The 24,891-nt window shown below is 44.7% G+C and overlaps 1 protein-coding gene across 4 annotated transcripts in view; it reads right to left on the bottom strand.

Annotated features, from left to right (window-relative positions):
• Positions 1-24,891, bottom strand: part of LOC141264849 (vasoactive intestinal polypeptide receptor-like) — a 273,152-nt gene that overhangs the window by 98,052 nt on the left and 150,209 nt on the right. For all 4 annotated transcript variants that reach the window (XM_073677220.1, XM_073677218.1, XM_073677217.1 and 1 more), the window contains exon 3: positions 7,215-7,322. In XM_073677220.1, the coding sequence (XP_073533321.1) occupies positions 7,215-7,322 (108 nt within the window). The remainder of the gene's footprint in view (positions 1-7,214; positions 7,323-24,891) is intronic.

Genomic DNA, 24,891 nt, shown 5'->3' with positions numbered 1-24,891 from the left:
AAAACAAAACAATAATTTTTCTAGTGGAAACGCTCTTTCTTTTGGGAGTTATTAGAGAAGTTTTTCGTTTCCAGAAAAGTTTTTTGCAGAGTTTTAGAAGAGTTTTTTTTTTTCCCTAGTTTGGAGCAGATTCCATCAGGATCACCCCTCAAAGAAGTGACACATACTTTTTTTGCTCTGCCACCAGGCATTTTCCAAAACCTGAAATGGAAGAAAAACTTAAAAGCCTGAACATCTGACGAGCAAAGTGGTTCTGCAACAGAAATGAACGGGAAGAGTCTTTAAAGGGCTTTCGAACGATTTTGCAGATATTTTCAGAACTGCTCCAAAGAAAAAAAAAACTCTGTGCAAATATCCTAAGAATATAAAAAAGAAAGTTCTCATTCCCTGACAGGAAGCAGAGATCAAAAAAAAATGACCCTCAATGACATATAAAGTTAAGGAAAGTGCACCGATGCCAGTATGATACCCAGCAGGGTCACAGGAGAAAGGGGACAGTGCAGTCACTTCAACGCCGCAACTTTTACAAGAATTCTACTTTCCATTTTTGTTTTCAACTTTTGCATTTTTACTGCAGTTTTTTCGTAAGTAAAAAGAGGGAAAAGAAAAATCATGTCACGGCGGCCATAACCGGAGGTCACTTAGCTTCTAGAAAAAGCGCTTCATAGAAAAGGTCATCTCAAGGGCGACGTTTTTGGATTCTTCTTTTATGCATGAATGTTTTTTATTTATTTATTTTTTTTTTCTGCACTTGAAAAAAATATTTTTTTAGAAAATGGAAACATTAATTCCTTTCTTTAAGCAAAAGTTCCCCACAAAGTATTTACACGGCTCTGAATCCCAGGTGAGCGGCGTCCTGTCGTTCTCGCAGGCACAGAACCCTCCGCTTCTATAGGATTTGGGCTGTCAGTGTCGCTTAGCCTCAATCGCTTGACACACAGTAGACTACAATTCCCCCCACTCCTCCTCCGTCTCCATCTACCTCCTCTCTCCCCTCCGAGAAACACATTACTATTACATTTTTTTTTTCTTATTTTTTTTTTTTTCTTCTCTTTCGGTGACTTTGCCAAAGTAAAAGTTGTAAAAATGATTAGAGAAGTGGAGAATCTTATATAGGTCATTTTCTCGGAGATGAAAGAGCGCACCTGTCATGTTCCAGGGGATTAGCGGAAATGACAAATTTTTACACTTTTAATAATTAATAATATTGGGTTTGTAGACGTGGCATGTTACAGACGACTAATTGAAAAGTAATACAGGATACAAATTGCTTAATTAAGCATGAAGATTTTTTTTTTCTTCTTAATTTAGAACATTTTTCCTTTTAAAAATACAGAATCTACTTGATGAGCAGAAATGTCCAGGTGCTCTTTTACTTCCAATATTTTGTTCTACTATTTCTGAGGAGTACAGGTCTCCAAAATGTGTAACACAGGGGTGAAAACTATAAATTGTCACTAAGACGGTAACTACAAGGGTTAATATCGCTAGCGTATGTATTAGTTTAGGGCTCTGGTTTGGGGTCTGTATAAGTTTAGGGGTCTGGTCTGGGGTCTCTATTAGTTTAGGGGTCTGGTCTGGGGTCTGTATTAGCTTAAAGGATCTGGTCTAGGGTCTGTAATAGTTTAGGGGTCTCTGGTCTATCAGTTTAGGGGTCTGGTCTGGGGTCTGTATTAGTTTAAGAGTCTGGTCTGTATTATTTTATTGGGTCTGGTCGGGGGTCTGTATTAGTTTAGGGGTCTGGTCTGGGGTCTGTATTAGCTTAAAAGATCTGGTCTGGGGTCTGTAATAGTTTAGGGGTCTGGTCTCTGGTCTATCAGTTTAGGGGTCTGATCTGTGGTCTGTATTAGTTTAAGAGTCTGGCCTGTATTCTTTTAGAGGGTCTAGTTTGGGGTCTATATTATTTTAGGGGTCTGTATTATTTTAGAGGGTCTGTATTAGTTTAGGGGTCTGATCTGGGTTCTGTATTAGTTTAGGGGTCTGGCCGGGGTCTGTATTAGATTAGAAGGACTCGTCTGGGGTCTGTATATATTTTTGGTGTGATGCATCTACAGAAGGTTGGAGATCAAATGTCTATAAATATAATATCTAAATATATAAAAGTAGAAGATTCCCGCACACCACTGCCTCAGCTCCGTGCTCTCTTGGGGCAACGCTCCACCATATTGCCAATGAGGCCAACAACAAGAAGTATCCAATGCACCGGATGTATTCCAACGTTTTGGCCACAAACGGTCTTGTATCAAGACATAAATTGAAAATGATCATGAAGAATACATCGCGTCTTGATGAATAGATAAATGGTCGGGGCAGAAGACATATTTGCCAACACTCCTGAAACATTCGGAAGGTTCTTGGACCTCGGAAGAGTTCGCAAATCTCCTTATCAATTGCCAAACCCTCCCAGAGCACAAGCGTCATCAGATGGGCTCCAGCGTCCAAGCACACAAAGAAAATGGGGAATGGCCACAGAAAAAGTTGGCCATCAGTAACTTCCCCAACACTCATTCATGAAAGGTGGCAATGATGACAAAAATGTAAAAAAATAACTGTGACGTGGGCTCTATTTGCCGATTCAGTATCCCCTTTCATAAATGTTAACAATAATGTTTTAAAGAAATTTTTCAGGAGTCAGAAACTCCAAGAGGCTGACAAGGAACGGTCCCATTGAAAACTCTCATTGTACTGGATAATTGCGACGTCCTTATTGCCACCTTGGAAGAAGTGGTCACTTTACGTTCTGGATTCACAGCCAAATGACCGATTCACCCAGCTATATAACAAAATCAATGGGCACACCATGTTCATCCATCAGAATGACGGCTTTCAGGGTGTGAACGTAATTGGGACTCGTTCAATGGCCTGGAATTTGGATCAATGGGGTTTTCTTTTTTTCATTTAACAAAACTGTTCAATGGAATTCGCTCTTAACTCCCCCCGGATTTCTCCACCACTCAGCGTATGTTAAAATGTCTTCTGGAAGACGTGGATGTTCTTTGGCAGAAAGACAGAGTCTCGTTAAACAAGGAAACAATAGGAGTACAAGCCGATGGGGTTGTTCAACGTTGTGTTCTCTATCAAAAGGGAAAGATTCAAGTGCCCCGCTGAGATCGCTGCCAACACGCAGCACCAGAAATCTCCGGAAGAAGCCAAACCCCGGCTGACACACTGGGAAGAAAGAAGAGTACGAAGATCCTCGAGACTCAACACTACGCTGAAAACTATGCTTAAGAAAGGTGTCCAAATAATAGAAATCTCTGACTAGACCCTGGCAGGTCTGAGGACCACCGGAACCTCCACTCCGGTAAGGGTGGACACGTAGCCATCACTAGATGCTTGCCAACTTTTCATGATGACCATATTATAGGTCAAACAGGATCGCCATCAAAAACTTTTTCTTTTTCCATACTATGAACCCCACTTTTTAGACCACGTTCTTTAAATGGACATTTGAGCTTCCAGAAAACTTTTGGAGGCTTCGGTAGTGATGGGAGTTTAGCCTACTCTTCCGGGAGTCTAGTCAGTCTCCACTGGGGCCCATCAGGATTTTTATACTAAAAAGACTTTTCTACTATTTTTTTTTAAATATATTTTAGTCTGAAAATGAATCCGGTGTTCAGCTCTACCCATTTCCAGCAAACCCAAGTAGGAGAAGAAGTTAGCTACTTCCCCTGTCACTGATTTAACTATTGCACTAAATTTATCAGACTTGCTTGGGTTTCGACTAGAATGTAAACGACAAAAGCTAACATACAGTGGGTGCGGAAAGTTTTCAGACCCCTTTACATTTTTCACTCTTTGTTTCATTGCAGCCATTTGGTAACTTCTAAAAAGTTCATTTTTTTCTCATTAAAGTCCACTCTGCACCCCATCTTTACTGAAAAAAAACAGAAATGTAGAAATTTTTGCAAATTTATTAACCCCTTAAGGACCCTGGGATTTTCCGTTTTTGCATTTTCGTTTTTTGCTCCCCTTGTTTCCAGAGCCATAGCGTTTTTATTTTTTCGTCAATATGGCCGTGTGAGGGCTTATTTTTTGCGGGACGAGTTGTACTTTTGGATGACACCATTGGTTTTACCATATCGTGTACTGGGAAAACGGGAAAAAAAGTGCGGTGAAATTGCAAAAAAAGTGCAATACCACAGATGTTTTTTTTTTGTTTGTTTTTTTTTACCATGTTCACTGAATGCTAAAACTGACCGGCCATTATTATTCTCCAGGTCATTACGAGTTCGTAAATACCAAACGTGTACAGGTTCTTTTTTATTTAAGTGGTGAAAAAAACATCAAAGTTTGCTTAAAAAAAAAAAAAAATGGTGACATTTTTCGGGATATGGGGCCGGTTGAGGGCGTATTTTTTGCACGCCGAGCTGAAGTTTTTATTGATACCATTTTGGGGTAGATCCGATGTTTTGATCGCCCGTTATTTCATTTTATTGCAATGTTGTGGCGACCCAAAAAAAACTTAATTCTGGCGCTTAGAATTTTTTTCTCGTTACGCCGTTTACCGATCGGATTAATTCTTTTTTTATATTGATAGATCGGGCGATTCTGAACGCAGCGATACCAAATACGTGTATGTGGGTTTTTTTTTATTATTTTATTTTGAATGGGGCGAAAGGGGGGTGATTTAAACTTTTATATTTTTTTTATATTTTTAAAAACTTTTTTTTACACTTTTTGCATGCTTCTATAGTCTCCATAGGAGACTGGAAGCAGCACTTGTCTGATCACCTCTGCTACATAGAGGTGATCAGCAGATCACCTGTATGTAGCAGAAATGCTCCTGTGCTATGAGCGCCGACCACTAGGTGGCGCTCACAGCGATCAGTACATCACAACCACTGGAGTCTGCTGCAGACTCAGGGTTGTCATGCCCACCCATCAGTGACCCGCGATCACGTGACGAGGTCACCGATGGGCGGGGTAAGTGACGCTCTTCCTGCGGGGTGCTGTTAAATGCCGATGTCAGAGATTGACAGCGGCATTTAACATGTTAACAGCGATCGCGATTCCACCCGCGGCTGTTGCGGGCACATGTCAGCTGTAAGAATCCGCTGACATGTGCCCGGTTCAGTGTGGGCTCAGCGCCAGAGCCCACGCTGAACAGGGGGTGACAGCCTGGTGTGTACTATTACGCCCCACACTGTAAAGGGGTTAAAAAAGAAAAACTGAAATCTCACCTGGTCATAAGTCTTCAGCCCCTTTGCTCAGTATTGAGTAGAAGCCCCCTTTTGAGCTAGTACAGCCATGAGTCTTCTTGGGAATGATGCAACAAGTTTTTCACACCTGGATTTGGGGATCCTCGGCCATTCTTCCTTGCAGATCCTCTCCAGTTCCGTCAGGTTGGATGGTGAACGTTGGTGGACAGCCATTTTCAGGTCTCTCCAGAGATGCTCAATTGGGTTTAGGTCAGGGCTCTGGCTGGGCCAGTCAAGAATGGTCACAGAGTTGTTCTGAAGCCACTCCTTTGTTATTTTAGCTGTGTGCTTAGGGTCATTGTCTTGTTGGAAGGTGAACCTTCGGCCAAGTCTGAGGTCCAGAGCACTTTGCAAGAGGTTTTCATCCAGGATATCTCTGTATTGGCCGCATTCATGTTTCCTTCAATTGCAACCAGTCGTCCTGTCCCTGCAGCTGAAAAACACCCCCATAGCATGATGCTGCCACCACCATGTTTCACTGTTGGGATTGTATTGGGCAGGTGATGAGCAGTGCATAGTTTTCTCCACACATACCGCTTAGAATTATCACCAAAAAGTTCTATCTTCGTCTCATCAGACCAGAGAATCTTATTTCTCATAGTCTGGGAGTCCTTCATGTGTTTTTGAGCAAACTCTATGCGGGCTTTCATATGTCTTGCACTGCGGAGAGGCTTCGTCCGGCCACTCTGCCATAAAGGCCGACTGGTGGATGGCTGCAGTGATAGTTGACTTTGTGGAACTTTCACCCATCTCCCTACTGCATCTCTGGAGCTCAGCCACAGTGATCTTGGGGTTCTTCTTTACATCTCTCACCAAGGCTCTTCTCCCACAATTGCTCAGTTTGTCTGAACAGCCAGGTCTAGGAAGACTTCTGGTGGTCCCAAACTTCTTCCATTTAAGGATTATGGAGGCCACTGTGCTCTTAGGAACCTTGAGTAATGCAGAAATTCTTTTGTAACCTTGGCCAGATCTGTGCCTTGCCACAATTCTGTCTCTGAGCTCCTTGGGCAGTTCCTTTGAGCTCATGATTCTCATTTGGTCTGACATGCACTGTGAGCTGTGAGGTCTTATATAGACAGGTGTGTGCCTTTCCAAATCAAGTCCTATCAGTTTAATTAAACACAGCTGGACTCCAATGAAGGAGTAGAACCATCTCAAGGAGGATCACAAGGAAACGGACAGCATGTGACTTAAATATGAGTGTCTGAGCAAAGGGTCTGAATACTTATGACCATGTGATATTTCAGTTTTTCTTTTTTAATAAATTTGCAAAAAATTCTACATTTCTGTTTTTTTTCAGTAAAGATGGGGTGCAGAGTGCACATTAATGAGAAAAAAATGAACTTTTTAGAATTTACCAAATGGCTGCAATGAAACAAAGAGTGAAAATTTTAAAGGGGTCTGAATACTTTCCGTACCCACTGTATATGATTAAAAAACAACAAATAGCCGCCCCACTTTGCAGTGTACTGCCATACAATGCACAAAAAAGCATACCATAATGTTACTATTTGTGCGGTATAGGTCCAAAAACAGGGCACATGTTGGTGAAATAAAACTTTCATACAGTTGCATAAATGAAATATAGTACCGTCACCATAAATTATACGGTACAGAACACCACAATACTTAATATTGCCAAGCAGATATAATACCGCCATAAAGAGTTTAAAGAAAAAAAATAAACAACATTCAATAAGTAAATAACAGTTCTAGATAAAAAATAAAATTCAAAAAATGCTGAAATACACAGGTGACGCGCAACAGCTGCATCATCCAAGGAGGCCGCCATGATGACAAACACCTAGAGAACACCCTGTATGTGAGGGGCAGAAGCCTCAGACACCAAGTGACATGAAAACTCATCGGTAAGGAAAGGTAAGAAATCTTCTCCCGATCCGAGACTCAGAACATCAAGTCCAAATATATGAGCTTAAAAAAAAACCCAAAGTGACATAGATTTTTCCACCCCCTGCGTCAATTAGATTCCCTTTTATAATAAGGTTTTCTTACCTTTTCCAGCAGAGAAAAAAGTAAAGTAATCCGGGCATGGAAGCACCACCACGTCTCCTTCTGATGCAGCGGGCCAACAGGTGATGTTATCCCAAATTCTTGGACAAGCTGAAATATATCAAAACATGTAAAGAGAATTACTTTACTACATTTATCACTATAATACTGTCCCCATGTACAAGAATATATCTACTATAATACTGCTCCTATGTACAAGAATATAACTACTATAATACTGCCCCTATATACAAGAATATAACTACTATAATACTGCGCCTATGTACAAGAATATAACTACTATAATACTGCCCCCGATGTACAAGAATATAACTACTATAATACTGCCCCCTATGTACAAGAATATAACTACTATAATACTGCCCCTATATACAAGAATATAACTACTATAATACTGTCCCCTATGTACAAGAATATAACTACTATAATACTGCTCCTATGTACAAGAATATAACTACTATAATACTGCCCCTATGTACAAGAATATAACTACTATAATACTGCTCCTATGTACAAGAATATATCTACTATAATACTGCCCCCTATGTACAAGAATATATCTACTATAATACTGCCCCTATATACAAGAATATAACTACTATAATACTGCTCCTATGTACAAGAATATATCTACTATAATACTGCTCCCTATGTACAAGAATATATCTACTATAATACTGCCCCTATATACAAGAATATAACTACTATAATACTGCGCCTATGTACAAGAATATAACTACTATAATACTGCCCCCGATGTACAAGAATATAACTACTATAATACTGCCCCCAATGTACTAGAATATAACTACTATAATACTGCTCCTATGTACAAGAATATAACTACTATAATACTGCTCCTATGTACAAGAATATAACTACTATAATACTGCCACTATGTACAAGAATATAACTAATATAATACTGTTCCTATGTATAAGAATATAACTACTATAATACTGCTCCTATGTACAAGAATATAACTACTATAATACTGCCCCCTATGTACAAGAATATAACTACTATAATACTGCCCCTATGTACAAGAATATAACTACTATAATTCTGCTCCCATGTACATGAATATAACTACTATAATACTGCTCCCTCTGTACAAGAATATAACTACTATAATACTGTTCCTATGTACAAGAATATAACTACTATAATACTGCTCCCATGTACATGAATATACCTACTATAATACTGCTCCCTATGTACAAGAATATATCTACTATAATACTGCCCCTATATACAAGAATATAACTACTATAATACTGCGCCTATGTACAAGAATATAACTACTATAATACTGCCCCCGATGTACAAGAATATAACTACTATAATACTGCCCCCTATGTACAAGAATATAACTACTATAATACTGCCCCTATATACAAGAATATAACTACTATAATACTGCCCCCTATGTACAAGAATATAACTACTATAATACTGCTCCTATGTACAAGAATATAACTACTATAATACTGCCCCTATGTACAAGAATATAACTACTATAATACTGCTCCTATGTACAAGAATATATCTACTATAATACTGCCCCCTATGTACAAGAATATATCTACTATAATACTGCCCCTATATACAAGAATATAACTACTATAATACTGCTCCTATGTACAAGAATATATCTACTATAATACTGCTCCCTATGTACAAGAATATATCTACTATAATACTGCCCCTATATACAAGAATATAACTACTATAATACTGCGCCTATGTACAAGAATATAACTACTATAATACTGCCCCCGATGTACAAGAATATAACTACTATAATACTGCCCCCAATGTACTAGAATATAACTACTATAATACTGCTCCTATGTACAAGAATATAACTACTATAATACTGCTCCTATGTACAAGAATATAACTACTATAATACTGCCACTATGTACAAGAATATAACTAATATAATACTGTTCCTATGTATAAGAATATAACTACTATAATACTGCTCCTATGTACAAGAATATAACTACTATAATACTGCCCCCTATGTACAAGAATATAACTACTATAATACTGCCCCTATGTACAAGAATATAACTACTATAATACTGCTCCCATGTACATGAATATAACTACTATAATACTGCTCCCTCTGTACAAGAATATAACTACTATAATACTGTTCCTATGTACAAGAATATAACTACTATAATACTGCTCCCATGTACATGAATATACCTACTATAATACTGCTACCTATGTACAAGAATATAACTACTATAATACTGCTCCTATGTACAAGAATATAACTACTATAATACTGCTCCTATGTACAAGAATATAACTACTATAATACTGCCCCCTATGTACAAGAATATAACTACTATAATACTGCTCGTATGTACAAGAATATAACTACTATAATACTGCCCCTATATACAAGAATATAACTACTATAATACTGCTCCCTGTGTATATGAATATAACTACTATAATACTGCCCCCTATGTACAAGAATATAACTACTATAATACTGCCCCTATGTACAAGAATATAACTACTATAATACTGCCCCTATGTACAAGAATATAACTACTATAATACTGCTACCTATGTACAAGAATATAAGTACAATAATACTGCTCCTATGTACAAGAATATAACTACTATAATACTGCCCCCTATGTACAAGAATATAACTACTATAGTACTGCCCCCTATGTATAAGAATATAACTACTATAATACTGCCCCCTATGTACAAGAATATAACTACTATAATACTGCTCCTATGGACAATAATAGAACTACTATAATACTGCCCCCTATGTACAAGAATATAACTACTATAATACTGCCCCCTATGTACAAGAATATAACTACTATAATACTGCTCCCTATGTACAAGAATATAACTACTATAATACTGCTCCTATGTACAATAATATATCTACTATAGTACTGTCCCCTATGTACAAGAATATAACTGCTATAATACTGCCCCCTATGTACAAGAATATAACTACTATAATACTGCTCCTATGTACAAGAATATAACTACTATAATACTACCCCTATGTACAAGAATATAACTACTATAATACTGCCCCCTATGTACAAGAATATAACTACTATAATACTGCTCCTATGTACAAGAATATAACTACTATAATACTACTCCTATGTACAAGAATATAACTACTATAATACTGCCCCCTATGTACAAGAATATAACTACTATAATACTGCTCCTATGTACAAGAATATAACTACTATAATACTACCCCTATGTACAAGAATATAACTACTATAATACTGCCCCTATATACAAGAATATAACTATTATAATACGGATTCCTTTAAAAAAAAAAAGATATATATATATATATATATATATATTTATATATCTATAATATAACCAGATAAGCGTCCCTCTGTCTGAAGCCTCTATAGACTGCGCATGCGCGACACGCAGTCTGGCTCCAGACAGAAGAATGCATGGAGCAGTTACAGGTAACTGGAGTGTATGGCGCTAGTCAGTGTCTACGCATACTGCGATCTCCGGCGCCATACTTACATACTTACCTGACCAGGAGGAGCGTTGCCGTGGCACCTCTCTTCTGGCCGGAGACCGGGGGCGGAGTGAAGGCGTCGGAATCGGCACATGCGCATAGAGCTATCCGGCGCCATTTTACTGAAGACACATTTACAGTGTGTCTTCCGCAAAATGGCGCCAGACAGTGCGGTGCTCCGGCGCCGCACTCCTCCCCCGGCCTACGGCAGAACAGGACACCGCAGCGCTGGAGCACAGGGAAGAAAGGTGAGCATAAGTGTTTATTTTTTTGTATGTGTGCAGAGGAGTACCATGCATACCAGGATTGGGGGGTGAGGGGGCCACACATACCATGACTGGGGGGATGAGGGGACCATGCATACCAGGACTGGGGGGATGAGGGGACCATGCATACCAGGATTGGGGGATGAGGGGGACCATGCATACCAGGATTGGGGGATGAGGAGTACCATGCATACCAGGATTGGGTTTTGAGGGGGCCACACATACCAGGATTGGGGGATGAGGGGTACCATGCATACCAGGATTGGGGGACGAGGGGGCCACACATACCAGGATTGGGAGATGAGGGGTACCATACATACCAGGATTGAGGGGTGAGGGGCCACACATACCAGGACTGGGGGGGATGAGGGGACCATGCATACCGGGATTGGGGGATGAGGGGACCACGCATATCAGGATTGGGGGATGAGGTGTACCATGCATACCAGGATTGGGGGATGAGAGGGCCACGCATACCAGGATTGGGGGATGAGGGGTACCATACATACCAGGATTGGGGATGAGGGGTACCATGCATACCATGATTGGGGAATGATTGGTACCATGCATACCAGGATTGGGGATGGGGGGTGCCATGCATACCAGGATTTGGGATGAGGGGTGCCATGCATACCAGGATTGAGGGGTGAGGGGCCACACATACCAGGACTGGGGGGATGAGGGGACCATGCATACCAGGATTGGGGGTAAGTGGACCATGCATACCAGGATTGGGGATGAGGGGGCCACGCATACCAGGATTGGGGGATGAGGGGTACCATGCATACCAGGATTGGGGGATGAGAGGGCCACGCATACCAGGATTGGGCAATGAGGGGTACCATACATACCAGGATTGGGGATGAGGGGTACCAAGCATACCAGGATTGGGGAATGAGGGGTGCCATGCATACCAGGATTAGGGATGAGGGGCGCCATGCATACCAGGATAGGGGATGGGGGGTGCCATGCATACAGGATTGGGGATGAGGGGGTACCATGCATACCAGGATTGGGGGTGAGGGGTGCCATGCATACGAGGATTGGGGGTGAGGGGTACCATGCATACCAGAATAGGGATGAGGGCAGCACATAACAGGATGCGAGACCATATGCCAATAAAAATGCTCGCCACCCGGGAGTAGAACGGGCTCATTAGCTAATATATATATATAACTGCTATAATACTACAGGACAGTACTTGTTCTTTAAAGCACTTAGGTGAGAAGAACAATCTTTGTTGTCTATTTTAGTCCTGGATATTTTGCTGGTCAGTATGGGGGACGTTGCCACAGTCACATATAAACTAAATATTTTTCAATGCAGCCAAACAGCTCACTGAGTAATTCGCAGACGGCTCACGGCTCGGTGAGACGTTCCCCTCTACTTTATCATTATGCATTTTATGGCCACAGAATGCCAGACTTGATAGAGAGTAAACTGAATGTGTACAGGTCATCCAAATACAGACGACCAAAGACGTAGTCACAGATCTGCCACACAAGATTGTGAAAAGGAAAATCACCACGACCCATTAATTCATGCGGAATATGATGAGCGAGGAGATGGACTTTCTATTTATGGCATGGTGGTGCAGATCTCATCACTGCTGCACCTCCTCTATCAGATCTCAAACCCCATATTACTCCCCTTTTGCAGGGTAATAATGTGTCTTTCAAGGTTTGAAAAGTTTACAGAAGTGGAAAAGCAGGGAAGACAATTTGTGATTTTCCATCAAGGTGATGGAAATTCCATTATCTCTCAGCACAAGAGTTCTGCTCCACTTATCAATGAATTAAAAGAAAAAAAATCATTAGTTTTAGACTATTTTAATGAACAAGGATATAACTATTATAATACTGCCACTATGTACAAGAATATAACTACTATAATATTACCATATGTACAAGAATATAGCTACTATAATACTGCCCCCTATGTACAAGAATATAACTACTATAATACTGACCCCTATGTACAAGAATATAACTACTATAATACTGCCCCTATGTACAAGAATATAACTACTATAATACTGCTCCTATGTACAAGAATATAACCACTATAATACTGCCTCCTATGTACAAGAATATAACTACTATAATACTGACCCCTATGTACAAGAATATAACTACTATAATACTGCCCCTATGTACAAGAATATAACTACTATAATACTGCTCCTATGTACAAGAATATAACCACTATAATACTGCTCCTATGTACAAGAATATAACTACTATAATAATGCCCCCATGTACAAGAATATAACTACTATAATACTGCTCCCTATGTACAAGAATATAACTACTATAATACTGCCGCCTATGTACAAGAATATAACTACTATAATACTGCTCCTATGTACAAGAATATAACTACTATAATACTGCCGCCTATGTACAAGAATATAACTACTATAATACTGCTCCATATGTACAAGAATATATCTACTATAATACTGCTCCTATGCACAAGAATATAACTACTATAATACTGCCCCTATATACAAGAATATAACTACTATAATACTGCCCCTATATACAAGAATATAACTACTATAATACTGCCCCCCATGTACAAGAATATAACTACTGTAATACTGCCCCCTATGTACAAGAATATAACTACTATAATACTGCTCCTATTTACAATAATATAACTACTAAGTGTACAACGATGGGAAAGGGGGGAAGGAAGACCAACGAATAGGGAAAGGGGGAGTGGAGACCCATAGGCAGATGTAATATCACCCTGCCTTCCCTATCGTCTCTATATAGGTTACACACCTATCGCCGAGCAGGCACCTAATCCGTAAATGTCCCTAGAGCTTAGCCCTAGATATGGAGGGGACCGGGTGAGCACTAGTCAGGCCCCACTACAAACCAAAGACAACAAGGTAAACAAACAAAGGGGATACACTTAGCTTAAGCAGACACCAGAGAGATAACGCCAACTGTCCTCCAAGGGCACCAAAGAAGAAACTAGCAGATTGCTAGTGCTCCAAGTCTGCACAGAGGTACATATAACTATCCCCAGGGACTCTCTGGAGAAACAGAGTTTTTAACTACCAAGCAATGGTGTGTCAATCAGCAGCAGAAGGTGGAGGTCGCTGCTGGGTCCTAAAGGAAGAAGGATGTAACTATACTACAGAGATGAGAGGAACAAGAAGGCGTCTGCAATGCCAAGCACAGTGACCTTCTATAGCCGGATGCAGAGCAACTGTCTGTCACCTCTGACACACACGAGACAGTATCCCCCCTTCTACTAGTGGCCTCCGGACACTCAGGGCCAGGTTTCTCAGGATAAGAGGATTGGAACGAACAAATCAGCCTGGGGGCATTCACCTCTGATGCCAAAAACCACATCCTTTCCTCTGGACCATAACCTTTCTAGTGCACCAAGTACTGTAGGGAACGACGCTGGAGGCGAGAATCTACAATCCTCGAAATCTGAAACTCCAAATTACCATCAACCATGAATGGCGGCGACGGCAGAGGAGAGGACAAAAGAGGTTCAACATATTTCTTGTGGATCTTAAGGGCCTGAGATAGCTCAAGACGAAACTCTGCAGTGTTAATGATAGCGGTTATTTTATAGGGACCAATAAACCGAGGTCCCAGCTTCCAGGAAGGAACCTTAAACTTGATATTCCTGGTATACAACCACACAAAGTCATTCACACTTAGGTCCGGACCTGGCAAGCGTTTCCTGTCAGCCATACGTTTGTACCAGTCTCCCATGACCTTCAAATTACTCAGAACCCCCACCACACAGAGGAGAGCGACGAAGCAAAAGGTTCCTCCTCAGGAATTCCCGAAGCCGCTCCCCCCACTAAAAGTACCAAACTGTGGATGGAAACCATATGCACCAAAGAACGGTGACCTGCCGGTAGATTTTTGGAGATGATTATTAATAACAAATTCTGCCAACGGTAAGTAAGATGCCCAATCCTCCTTGTTTTCGGAGACAAAACACCTTAGGTAAGTCTCCAGATTCTGGTTAATGCGCTCGGTCTGTCCATTCGACTGAGGATGGAAGGCAGAGGAAATGGACAGCTGCACCCTCAGTCGAGAACAGAATGCCTTCCAGAACTTAGAAACAAACTGGGTCCCCTGATCTGACACTACATCGTAGGGAACCCCGTGAAGCTTCACAATCTCATTTAGCAAGATTCTTGGCATTCGGAAGTGCCGGTAATGCAATGTAATGAACCATCTTACTGAACCTACAGTATCTACAACCACCAAAACCACAGTCTTGCCTGCAGATACTGGCAGGTCAGTAATAAAATCCATGGACAAGTGTGTTCATGGCCTGCTAGGAATAGGTAGTGAAAGAAGAGTACCAGACGGGCGGGTATGCGATACTTTAGAACGCGCGCAAATATTACAAGCAGTCACATGTTCAATCACATCCCAATGCAACCCCAACCACCAAAAACGACGAGAGAGGAAGTTCGCGGTTGCCTTTCCACCTGGATGAACAGCAATCACAGAGTTGTGATGTTCCCTAGTTACTTTTCGGTGCAGATTAGATGGTACAAATAACCTCCCCGAAGGACAGGAGGCAGGGGCGTCCCTCTGAGCCTCCAACACCTCACCCTCCACTTCAGGGTACAATGCCAAAACTATCCCTTTCTGTAATATCGGGGCAGGGTTCTCATGGCCACCACCACCAGGGAAGCTCCGGGACAAAGCATCAGCCTTGACGTTTTTTGCACCCTGGACGGAAAGTGACAACAAAATTGAACCTAGTAAAAAACAGGGACCAACTCGCTTGCCTAGGGTTGAGACGTTTAGCCGATTGAAAATTCGACAGGTTCTTATGGTCTGTAATAACAGTAATAGGTTGGACAGCCCACTCAAACCAATGTCGCCATTTTTTGAATGGCAATTTAATCACCAAAAGCTCCCCATTACCCACGTCACAATTTCTCTAAGCTGAAGATAATTTCTTGGAAAAGAAAGCGCATGGACGCCATTTACCAGGGGACGGACCCTGAGACAACACAGCCCCAACCCCGACATTCGAAGCATCAACATCCAACATAAAAGACTGAGAAACATCGGGTTGACTAAGTACAGGTGCTGTGGCAAAACAACTCTTTAGGGAGGAAAAAAGCCTCCAGGGCGGCATCCAACCATTTAGAAAAATCAGACCCCTTCCTTGTCATGTCAGTAAGGGGTTTCACAATTACCGAATAATTTTGGATACACGTCCGGTAAAAATTAGTAAAAGCCCAGAAAACGCTGTAAAGCCTTTAGGTTCTTGGGACGGTCCCAATCAAGGACTGCATGGATCTTCTCCAGATCCATTCGAAAACCTGAAGATTACACCAGGTACCCCAAAAACTGCACCTCTTGGACGGCGAACACACACTTTTCTAGTTTGGCATATAGTTTGATATCCCTTAATATCTGAAGCACCTGTTTAAAATGCCACCGATGTGTCTCAAAATCAGGTGAGTAAACCAAAATATCATCCAGATAGACCACCACAAACCTCCCCACCAAATGATGGAAAATATAATTTATAAAATGCTGGAACACAATGCTGAGCATTGGTCAGACCGAAAGTCATAACCAGACTCTCGAAATGCCCCTCAGGGGTATTGAACGCTGTTTTCCATTCCTCCCCTTCTCTGACTATAACCAGATTGTAGGTGTGACGCTCTCAGCCCTCCCTGGGAGATGGGGGTACTCGGAGCCGGGTCAGATGTTTGGTGGGTTGTAGCCATGGCCTGGACCCGTTCCGTGCCCAGGGCCGTCACATTAAAAGGGTGTAATGGGCTTTCAGAGTTGGTGTTAACCGAGTGGCTGTATAGACTATGCCACCTGTGGTGTCTGGTGATTTGCCCACCAGCGCTGCGTTCAGTCCTCTGAGGCGGGATGTAGTGACAGCAGGAGATGGTACTACTCCCCACAGGCGGAGCAGGGCCTCAGGGCAGAGAGAACAGGAGGATGGGAACTGTAGTGGGAGATGTGGTGCGGTGTCGTGCGGTGCCACGTTGCAATAAGAAACCGGAGGCCATAGGGGTAGTCTTCCAAGCTGCAAGGCTTCTCCCTGCTCCTCACGGCGCGCTGCGGCCACCAGAGCCGGGGGTCCGACAACCTCCGGGTAATTCAGGTGCTTTAGTCAGGACCCCGCACCAGAGTGTTCCTAGACTTTCCCACTAGGTCCTCTCCTGTCCGTATGTGGTGCGTGTACTAAGGCCGGGTCTCCCTCTGAACTATGCACAGAACAAGGGTACGGGTGGCGACTCCGCTCTGTCCGTTACCCGGTGGGATCCACTGAGCCTCCAGGCTTCTCCGACTAAGACTTGAAGTGACAGAGTCAGATATCGGGGGCCGGTACCCCTTTGATAGTGCTTCAAGTTCACCCGCACATGTGGCTCCGTCAGAACCTCATGTTCTATGACCCTTGTGCAGCCCGGCAATTCTGAGAACAGATCCCTGTTCTTCTGCAGCAACTCCCGACACTGCTGTTTTTGGGCCTTCGTTAGAGTCTACACAACTCCTCCAACCTCGCCTTCTGGTTTGACCAGCAAGCATGGAGCTTCAACAGCCTCTCTGTCTCGCCACGGCTTGATGAGGCTGACATGGTATATTTGGTATGGCTTACGTCATCCTGGTTGATGAATCTTGTAGTTCACTTCACCAACTTTTTCCACCACTTCATACGGTCCTTGCCACTTGGCCAAAAACTTACTTTCTACTGTAGGAATCAACACGAGGACTCTGTCACCAGGACTGAACTGCCGCACTCAGGCTGACCAGTTGTAGACTCTGGCCTGTGCCTCCTGTGCCTTGAGGAAATGTTCTTTTACAATGGGCATCACCTTCGCAATCCTCTCCTGCATCAGGGCGACGTGCTCTATGACGCTCCTGTAGGGCGTGACCTCGGCTTCCCAGGTTTCCTTTGCTACGTCCAGGAGGCCCCGCGGATGTCGGCCATACAGGAGTTCAAATGGCGACAACCCAGTAGAGGCCTGTGGAACCTCTCGGATGGAGAACAACAGATACGGCAAGAGACAGTCCCTGTCTCTCCAGTCCTTTCCTATGGCCTTCCTCAGAATTCTCTGAGGATGGTACACTGATATTCTCAGTTGGGAGATTTCAGGACCTTGCACAATTTCCTCATCACCTTGCTCATAAAGGGTGTTCCCTGGTCAGTCAGGATCTCTTTTGGCAACCCTGTCCAGGAGAAAACATGGACTAACTCACGAGGAGTTTCACAGAGAGTTCGCTTCAGGATAGCGGGTGGCATAGTCCAAGATGACCAATATACATTGATGCCCATGAGCAGACTTAACTAAGGGACCGACCAAGTCCATAGCAATTCGCTCGAATGGTACTTCAATAATGGGCAGTGGCACAATGGAACTTCGAAGGTGGGGGCGGTTATCCGACACATAAGACAGGACCTGCAATACTTTAATATTTTCAATTGACATCTGGACTAATAGAACCTCTGTATGATCTGTTCCTGCTTTTTTTCCACTCCCAGATGTCCCCCCAAGATATGTGAATGGGCCATGTCCAACACCCTCCGTGTATAGGGCCCTGGCACCAATAACTGTCCCACCAACTCCTCCCTCACTTTTGTAACATGGTACAAAAACTCCCCTTCAACATAAACTAGGGAAATCTTGTGTCAGCCCCCGGGCTCCTGTGCAACCCCATTTATAACTGACATTATTAAAGGCTTACCTCAGAATTAGGTCCCTATGTTGGGCGGACCCAAAATTCTGGCTTGTCACCCCTAACTTCGGAGTGTCAGACTCAGGGGACACTACCTCGTCACCCCCCTCAAAGACACAAAAGGGAAACCCGTCTGACTCTGGGTGTGGTGATACCTCTTCAGGGTTAACTGGTTTCTTATTCTAGCCAGCGAACCCTGAAACCCTGAACCCTTCCCCCACAGATCCCAAAATAAACAAAAGTCTCGGCCTATAATAATGGGGTGCAACAAGTCCTGAATGACGCCAGTCGTGGGACTCTGTACCGTGGGCAGTTTCAATGTCCACTCTGACCATCGTGTAGTCTTTAGCATGACCATGAATGCACCGTACGCCGACTTTTTTTTCCGGCATCAGTTGGAAAGGAAGTGTGGCCATCACAAGGGTCACCAGACTCCCGGAGTCTACCAGTCCCGTTACTTGCCAACCGTTCACCTTAAGGGACATGCTTGTGGTCACTCACTGGGTGGACAGTTCACACTGCAGGCTGGATAAGCATAATACGAACAGCGGCGTCCTATACTGCAGTCTTTCTGCTCGGGGTCAGGGTACAGCAGGCGGCTATGTGGCCTGGGCCGTGGCACCTACAGAAAATGACATCACCCATAGGGACCGTGGGCATTACCTCCCCCGCCCCTTTGGACCTTGGATGCCCCACCCCCTTTTGGGCCTCCTGCCCCTGTTGAGACCCCCAGTATGGATTGGGAGACCTTCCCAAGGAACCCTCAACCCCCTCATATCTCTTGATCAGTCTGATCAGCTCATCGGATCACCCTGGGCAACCCAAGTCTGTATTGGCCTCGGCAGGGAATGCACAAACCAGTCCATCAGCACTCGCTCTACCATCTGCGCAGGCGTAGAGGACTCCGGCTGCAGCCACTTCTGGACCTGGTGCAAAAGGTCAAACATTTGGGAGCGAGGGGGTTTGTCCCAGTGATACGCCCAGCGATGGACCCGCTGTGCCCTAACAGACATAGTCACCCCCAAGCGCGCCAGAATCTCGGTCTTTAGCTTGCCATACTCTTTAGCATCCTGAAAGCTAAATCATAGTAAGCCTTCTGGGGCTCCCCCGTCAAGTATGGCGCCAGCAGCTCTGTCACTGCTCTGACGGAAGTTCTCTCTCTTGACGACCCTTTCAAACCCTGTCATAAAGGCCTCTATATCATCCCCCGGGGTCATTTTCTGCAGGGCTCCCCTTACCGTCTTCCGAATGGAAACGTTGCCCACTGACCTTGTCGGAGCTGTAGCCGTTCCACGGACCGCCTCTGCAAGCAACTCGTCTGCTGCTGCTGTTGACTATGCTGATCCTGTTGCTGCTTTTTCTGGAGCTGAATGTACTGCATCAGCTTAGTGGTCTCTTGTTGCGCCATTTGTTGTTGCTGTAGCATCGTCTGGTGCTGCGCTTGCTGCAGCTGCGCCAGCAACAGATGCTTAAGCAGGTCCTCCATTTTGTCTGTCGTCACTTGCTGGCTTGTGGCAGACTTTACTCAGGATCTGAAGTCCTTGTAGCAGTCACAAGTATCTGCTGGGAACACTGCCCTCATGTCTAACACCAATTGTAGGGGTTTTACTCACTTGGGTGCTTCGGGAGGAAAATGGGAAGCATAATCCTTTAAAAGTCCATGTCGGTATATTGCTTCATAAACCAACAAGCAAAAAGGAAAAACAAACAGCCTTTGTTTCAGGCAAACAAAGTAAAGTGTCTTTAAAGCAGGTCTCTGCTTAGCCAGTCCTGTGGGCACACAGGCTGGGTAGCATCCAGTATTTTGGCTCGGTCTGGAGACAACCACACGCAGGAGACCTTCTCCCTACAAACACACAGACCATGTGCCAAACAACGGCCTCCATTTTATCGATTGTTAACCACACGCAGAGATGAGGTATGTGGGTAGCTGGACCCGCCCATCTCTCCAAGCTACCCATAACCCGGTCCCAGGTGCACCAAACAGTCCTCTTAGTGCTTACGTGCACTAGAGAAAAAACTTTGGGTTATATCACAGAGACCAGCCATCTCTGTGACACATCCCTCCCATCGACTATGTGACCATTAGCCACCTTACAGTAACAACAATTATTTTTTTTACAAAAAATTACTGAAGACTCTTTTTTTTAAGCCTAATCAGTCGCTGGATAAAGCTTGGTGGCAGCTAATTACTAGCTTTATACTTAATATTTTGTCCTTTAGATCAGACATCTTGATCCTAATAAAATACTTTTCAAACTTTTTGGATCTTTTATTAGTTGCTGAAGTTTTATGAATTTAAAGGCATTTTTCTCTTTAAGATGTGAACGGATCTCCCCTGAGAAAAGTCCATTATCATTAGAAGCAATTGGTCTTTATCAATCTTCGATACTTTCCCACTTCCTGAAGTCATTCGGCTAATTACAATTATTTCCTGTGCCGACATTCCGATGGTAATTATCGTACCGGCCAGTGCACGCAGTGGCTCAGAAGTCCATGTCCCGGCCCTCTGCTTGTTTATCCCCAGGAATCTCCTATCCAATACACAGAGCATCATTAATCAGCCATGTTTATTTGGAAACGTCACCGGCGCTAATAGAGAAATGAATCGCGGCCAGAAAGTTTAAAAAAAAAATACATACAAAAATATTTAAAATTTGGACGACTTGCACTTTCTCACCGAAGAGAAACAAATAGAACATTTGAGAAAACAAATAATGTGGATGATTGTGCTGGAACCGAGTAAACTGGGCTGGACGGGATTGTCTGGCCTCAAACTATGTATGCAGGAACTTTAAAGGGCTTTATACTAAGAAAAACGTCAAAAATATGTCCCAAAAATATCAGCTCTTCAGTCCTCAATTAAATTTGTCAGCTTTTTTTTAAAGGACTAGTAACAGAATTTGGATGACAACCATCAATGGTTACAATAACAGTGGTAAGTTTTCTCTTAATCAAAAGGTTATCGATTTAATATTGATCTGCAGAATTATCCTCTACATACAGAAAAGTATATGCCCCCTCTACATCCCCACCCACGGGCTTTTCTGACCTCCCATGCTACATCCATAATCATTAATATGCAATTGAGCGTCGGGGTGCTCGGGCACGCTCATTACTTGATCAAGTATTGTGGGTGCTCAATGGCTTTGCTCGGGTCCCCGCCATGTTTTGCGCCTGTTAGACCGCCAATAAACATGCAGGGATTGCCTGCCATACAAGGTTATGCTGTAGCCATGTTGGATACTGACATTATTGTGATTGGCCGGCGGCATTGCGTCATCGGGTCTTATATAAGACCTGGTGACGTGATGCTCGGCACACTCTCCTGTGGAAGCAGTTTACAAGAGCTTACTATAGAGCAGGCATATAGGCAGTGTTTAATTACTATTGCAGCACTTGTATACCGCTGCTGCACCATTAAAACAAAAGTCCTTTTCAGGGCTGCACACTGTCCCTTCTCTAGTAAAAACACTGCTATCTGCATTCAGTATAGGAATAGCTGGAGGAGGAGGGATAGTTTTGGATTAGAGGCATATAGGCAGGATTTATTGCCTTACAGTCCTTCTTTAGTTATACCGCTGCTGCAACCTAAAAATAAAAGTCCTTTTCAGGACTTCTAATTTTTGGCAGTTCTTGGCACTTCGTGGCTGAGTTGCTGCGGTTCCTTCCACTTCTCTGTAATATCACTCACAGGTGATGGGGAAGATCCAGGAGGAAGAAATGTCATGGACGGACTTGTCTCCCCGCTGGCTCCTATTACGGGACCGCAGTGGTATCGGGAAGCTCTGCACCACCGGGTGTTCTGTCACATGGTAGTAAAGGCAGATGGCACGGCGGGGGGCCGGAGGTTATACACCGGAGGTGGGGCTGGAGGTTATACTCAGGGGACGAGGGACGGGAGGTTATACACCGAGGGTGAGGGGCCAGAGGTTATACACCGAGGGTGAGGGGCCAGAGGTTATACACCGAGGGTGAGGGACCAGAGGTTATACACCGAGGGTGAGGGATCAGAGGTTATACACCGAGGGTGAGGGGCCAGAGGTTATACACCGAGGGTGAGGGGCCAGAGGTTATACACCGAGGGTGAGGGGCCAGAGGTTATACACCGAGGGTGAGGGGCCAGAGGTTATACACCGAGGGTGAGGGACCAGAGGTTATACACCGAGGGTGAGGGATCAGAGGTTATACACCGAGGGTGAGGGACCAGAGGTTATACACCGAGGGTGAGGGACCAGAGGTTATACACCGAGGGTGAGGGGCCAGAGGTTATACACCGAGGGTGAGGGGCCAGAGGTTATACACCGAGGGTGAGGGGCCAGAGGTTATTCACCGAGGGTGAGGGGCCAGAGGTTAGACACCGGGGGTGAGGGACCAGATGTTATACACCGAGGGGGGGGGCCAGATGTTATACACCGAGGGTGAGGGGCCAGAGGTTATACACCGAGGGTGAGGGACCAGAGGTTATACACCGAGGGTGAGGGGCCAGAGGTTATACACCGAGGGTGAGGGGCCAGAGGTTATACACCGAGGGTGAGGGATCAGAGGTTATACACCGAGGGTGAGGGGCCAGAGGTTATACACCGAGGGTGAGGGGCCAGAGGTTATACACCGAGGGTGAGGGGCCAGAGGTTATACACCGAGGGTGAGGGGCCAGAGGTTAGACACCGGGGGTGAGGGACCAGAGGTTATACACCGAGGGTGAGGGCCAGAGGTTATACACCGAGGGTGAGGGACCAGAGGTTATACACCGGGGGTGAGGGACCAGATGTTATACACCGAGGGTGAGGGACCAGAGGTTATACACCGGGGGTGAGGGACCAGAGGTTATACACCGAGGGTGAGGGGCCAGAGGTTATACACCGGGGGTGAGGGACCAGAGGTTATACACCGAGGGTGAGGGGCCAGAGGTTATACACCGGGGGGTGAGGGACCAGAGGTTATACACCGAGGGTGAGGGGCCAGAGGTTAGACACCGAGGGTGAGGGACCAGAGGTTAGACACCGAGGGTAAGGGACCAGAGGTTAGACACCATGGGTGAGGGGCCAGAGGGAATACACCGAGGGTGAGGGACCAGAGGTTATACACCGGGGGTGAGGGGCCAGAGGTTATACACCGAGGGTGAGGGGCCAGAGGTTATGCACCGAGGGTGAGGGGCCAGTGGTTATACACCGAGGGTGAGGGACCAGAGGATATACACAGGGGGGGTGAGGGGCCAGAGGTTATACACCGAGGGTGAGGGACCAGAGGATATACACAGGGGGGGTGAGGGGCCAGAGGTTATACACCGAGGGTGAGGGACCAGATGTTATACACCATGGGTGAGGGGCCAGAGGTTATACACCGGGGGTGAGGGACCAGATGTTATACACCGGGGGTGAGGGACCAGATGTTATACACCGAGGGGGGGGGCCAGAGGTTAGACACCGAGGGTGAGGGGCCAGAGGTTATACACCGGGGGTGAGGGACCAGATGTTATACACCGAGGGTGAGGGACCAGATGTTATACACCGGGGGTGAGGGACCAAATGTTATACACCGAGGGGGGGGGGGCCAGAGGTTAGACACCGAGGGTGAGGGGCCAGAGGTTATACACCGGGGGGTGAGGGGCCAGATGTTATACACCGAGGGTGAGGGGCCAGAGGTTAGACACCGGGGGTGAGGGACCAGAGGTTATACACCGAGGGGGGGGGGCCAGATGTTATACACCGAGGGTGAGGGGCCAGAGGTTATACACCGGGGGGTGAGGGGCCAGATGTTATACACCGGGGGTGAGGGACCAGATGTTATACACCGAGGGTGAGGGATCAGAGGTTATACACCGAGGGTGAGGGGCCAGAGGTTAGACACCGAGGGTGAGGGATCAGAGGTTAGACACCATGGGTGAGGGATCAGAGGTTATACACCGAGGGTGAGGGATCAGAGGTTATACACCGAGGGTGAGGGACCAGAGGTTAGACACCATGGGTGAGGGATCAGAGGTTATACACCGAGGGTGAGGGACCAGAGGTTAGACACCGAGGGTGAGGGGCCAGAGGTTATACACCGAGGGTGAGGGGCCAGAGGTTATACACCGAGGGTGAGGGGCCAGAGGTTATACACCGAGGGTGAGGGGCCAGAGGTTATACACCGGGGGG

This window comes from Phyllobates terribilis, unplaced genomic scaffold (assembly GCF_046119375.1).
Source record: "Phyllobates terribilis strain yellow unplaced genomic scaffold, ASM4611937v1 Scaffold_4__5_contigs__length_816908805, whole genome shotgun sequence".
In the NCBI taxonomy this organism is placed as follows: Eukaryota; Metazoa; Chordata; class Amphibia; order Anura; family Dendrobatidae; genus Phyllobates; species Phyllobates terribilis.
Note: the sequence above shows the minus strand (reverse complement) of the source record. Positions and strands in the feature narration are given on the sequence as shown.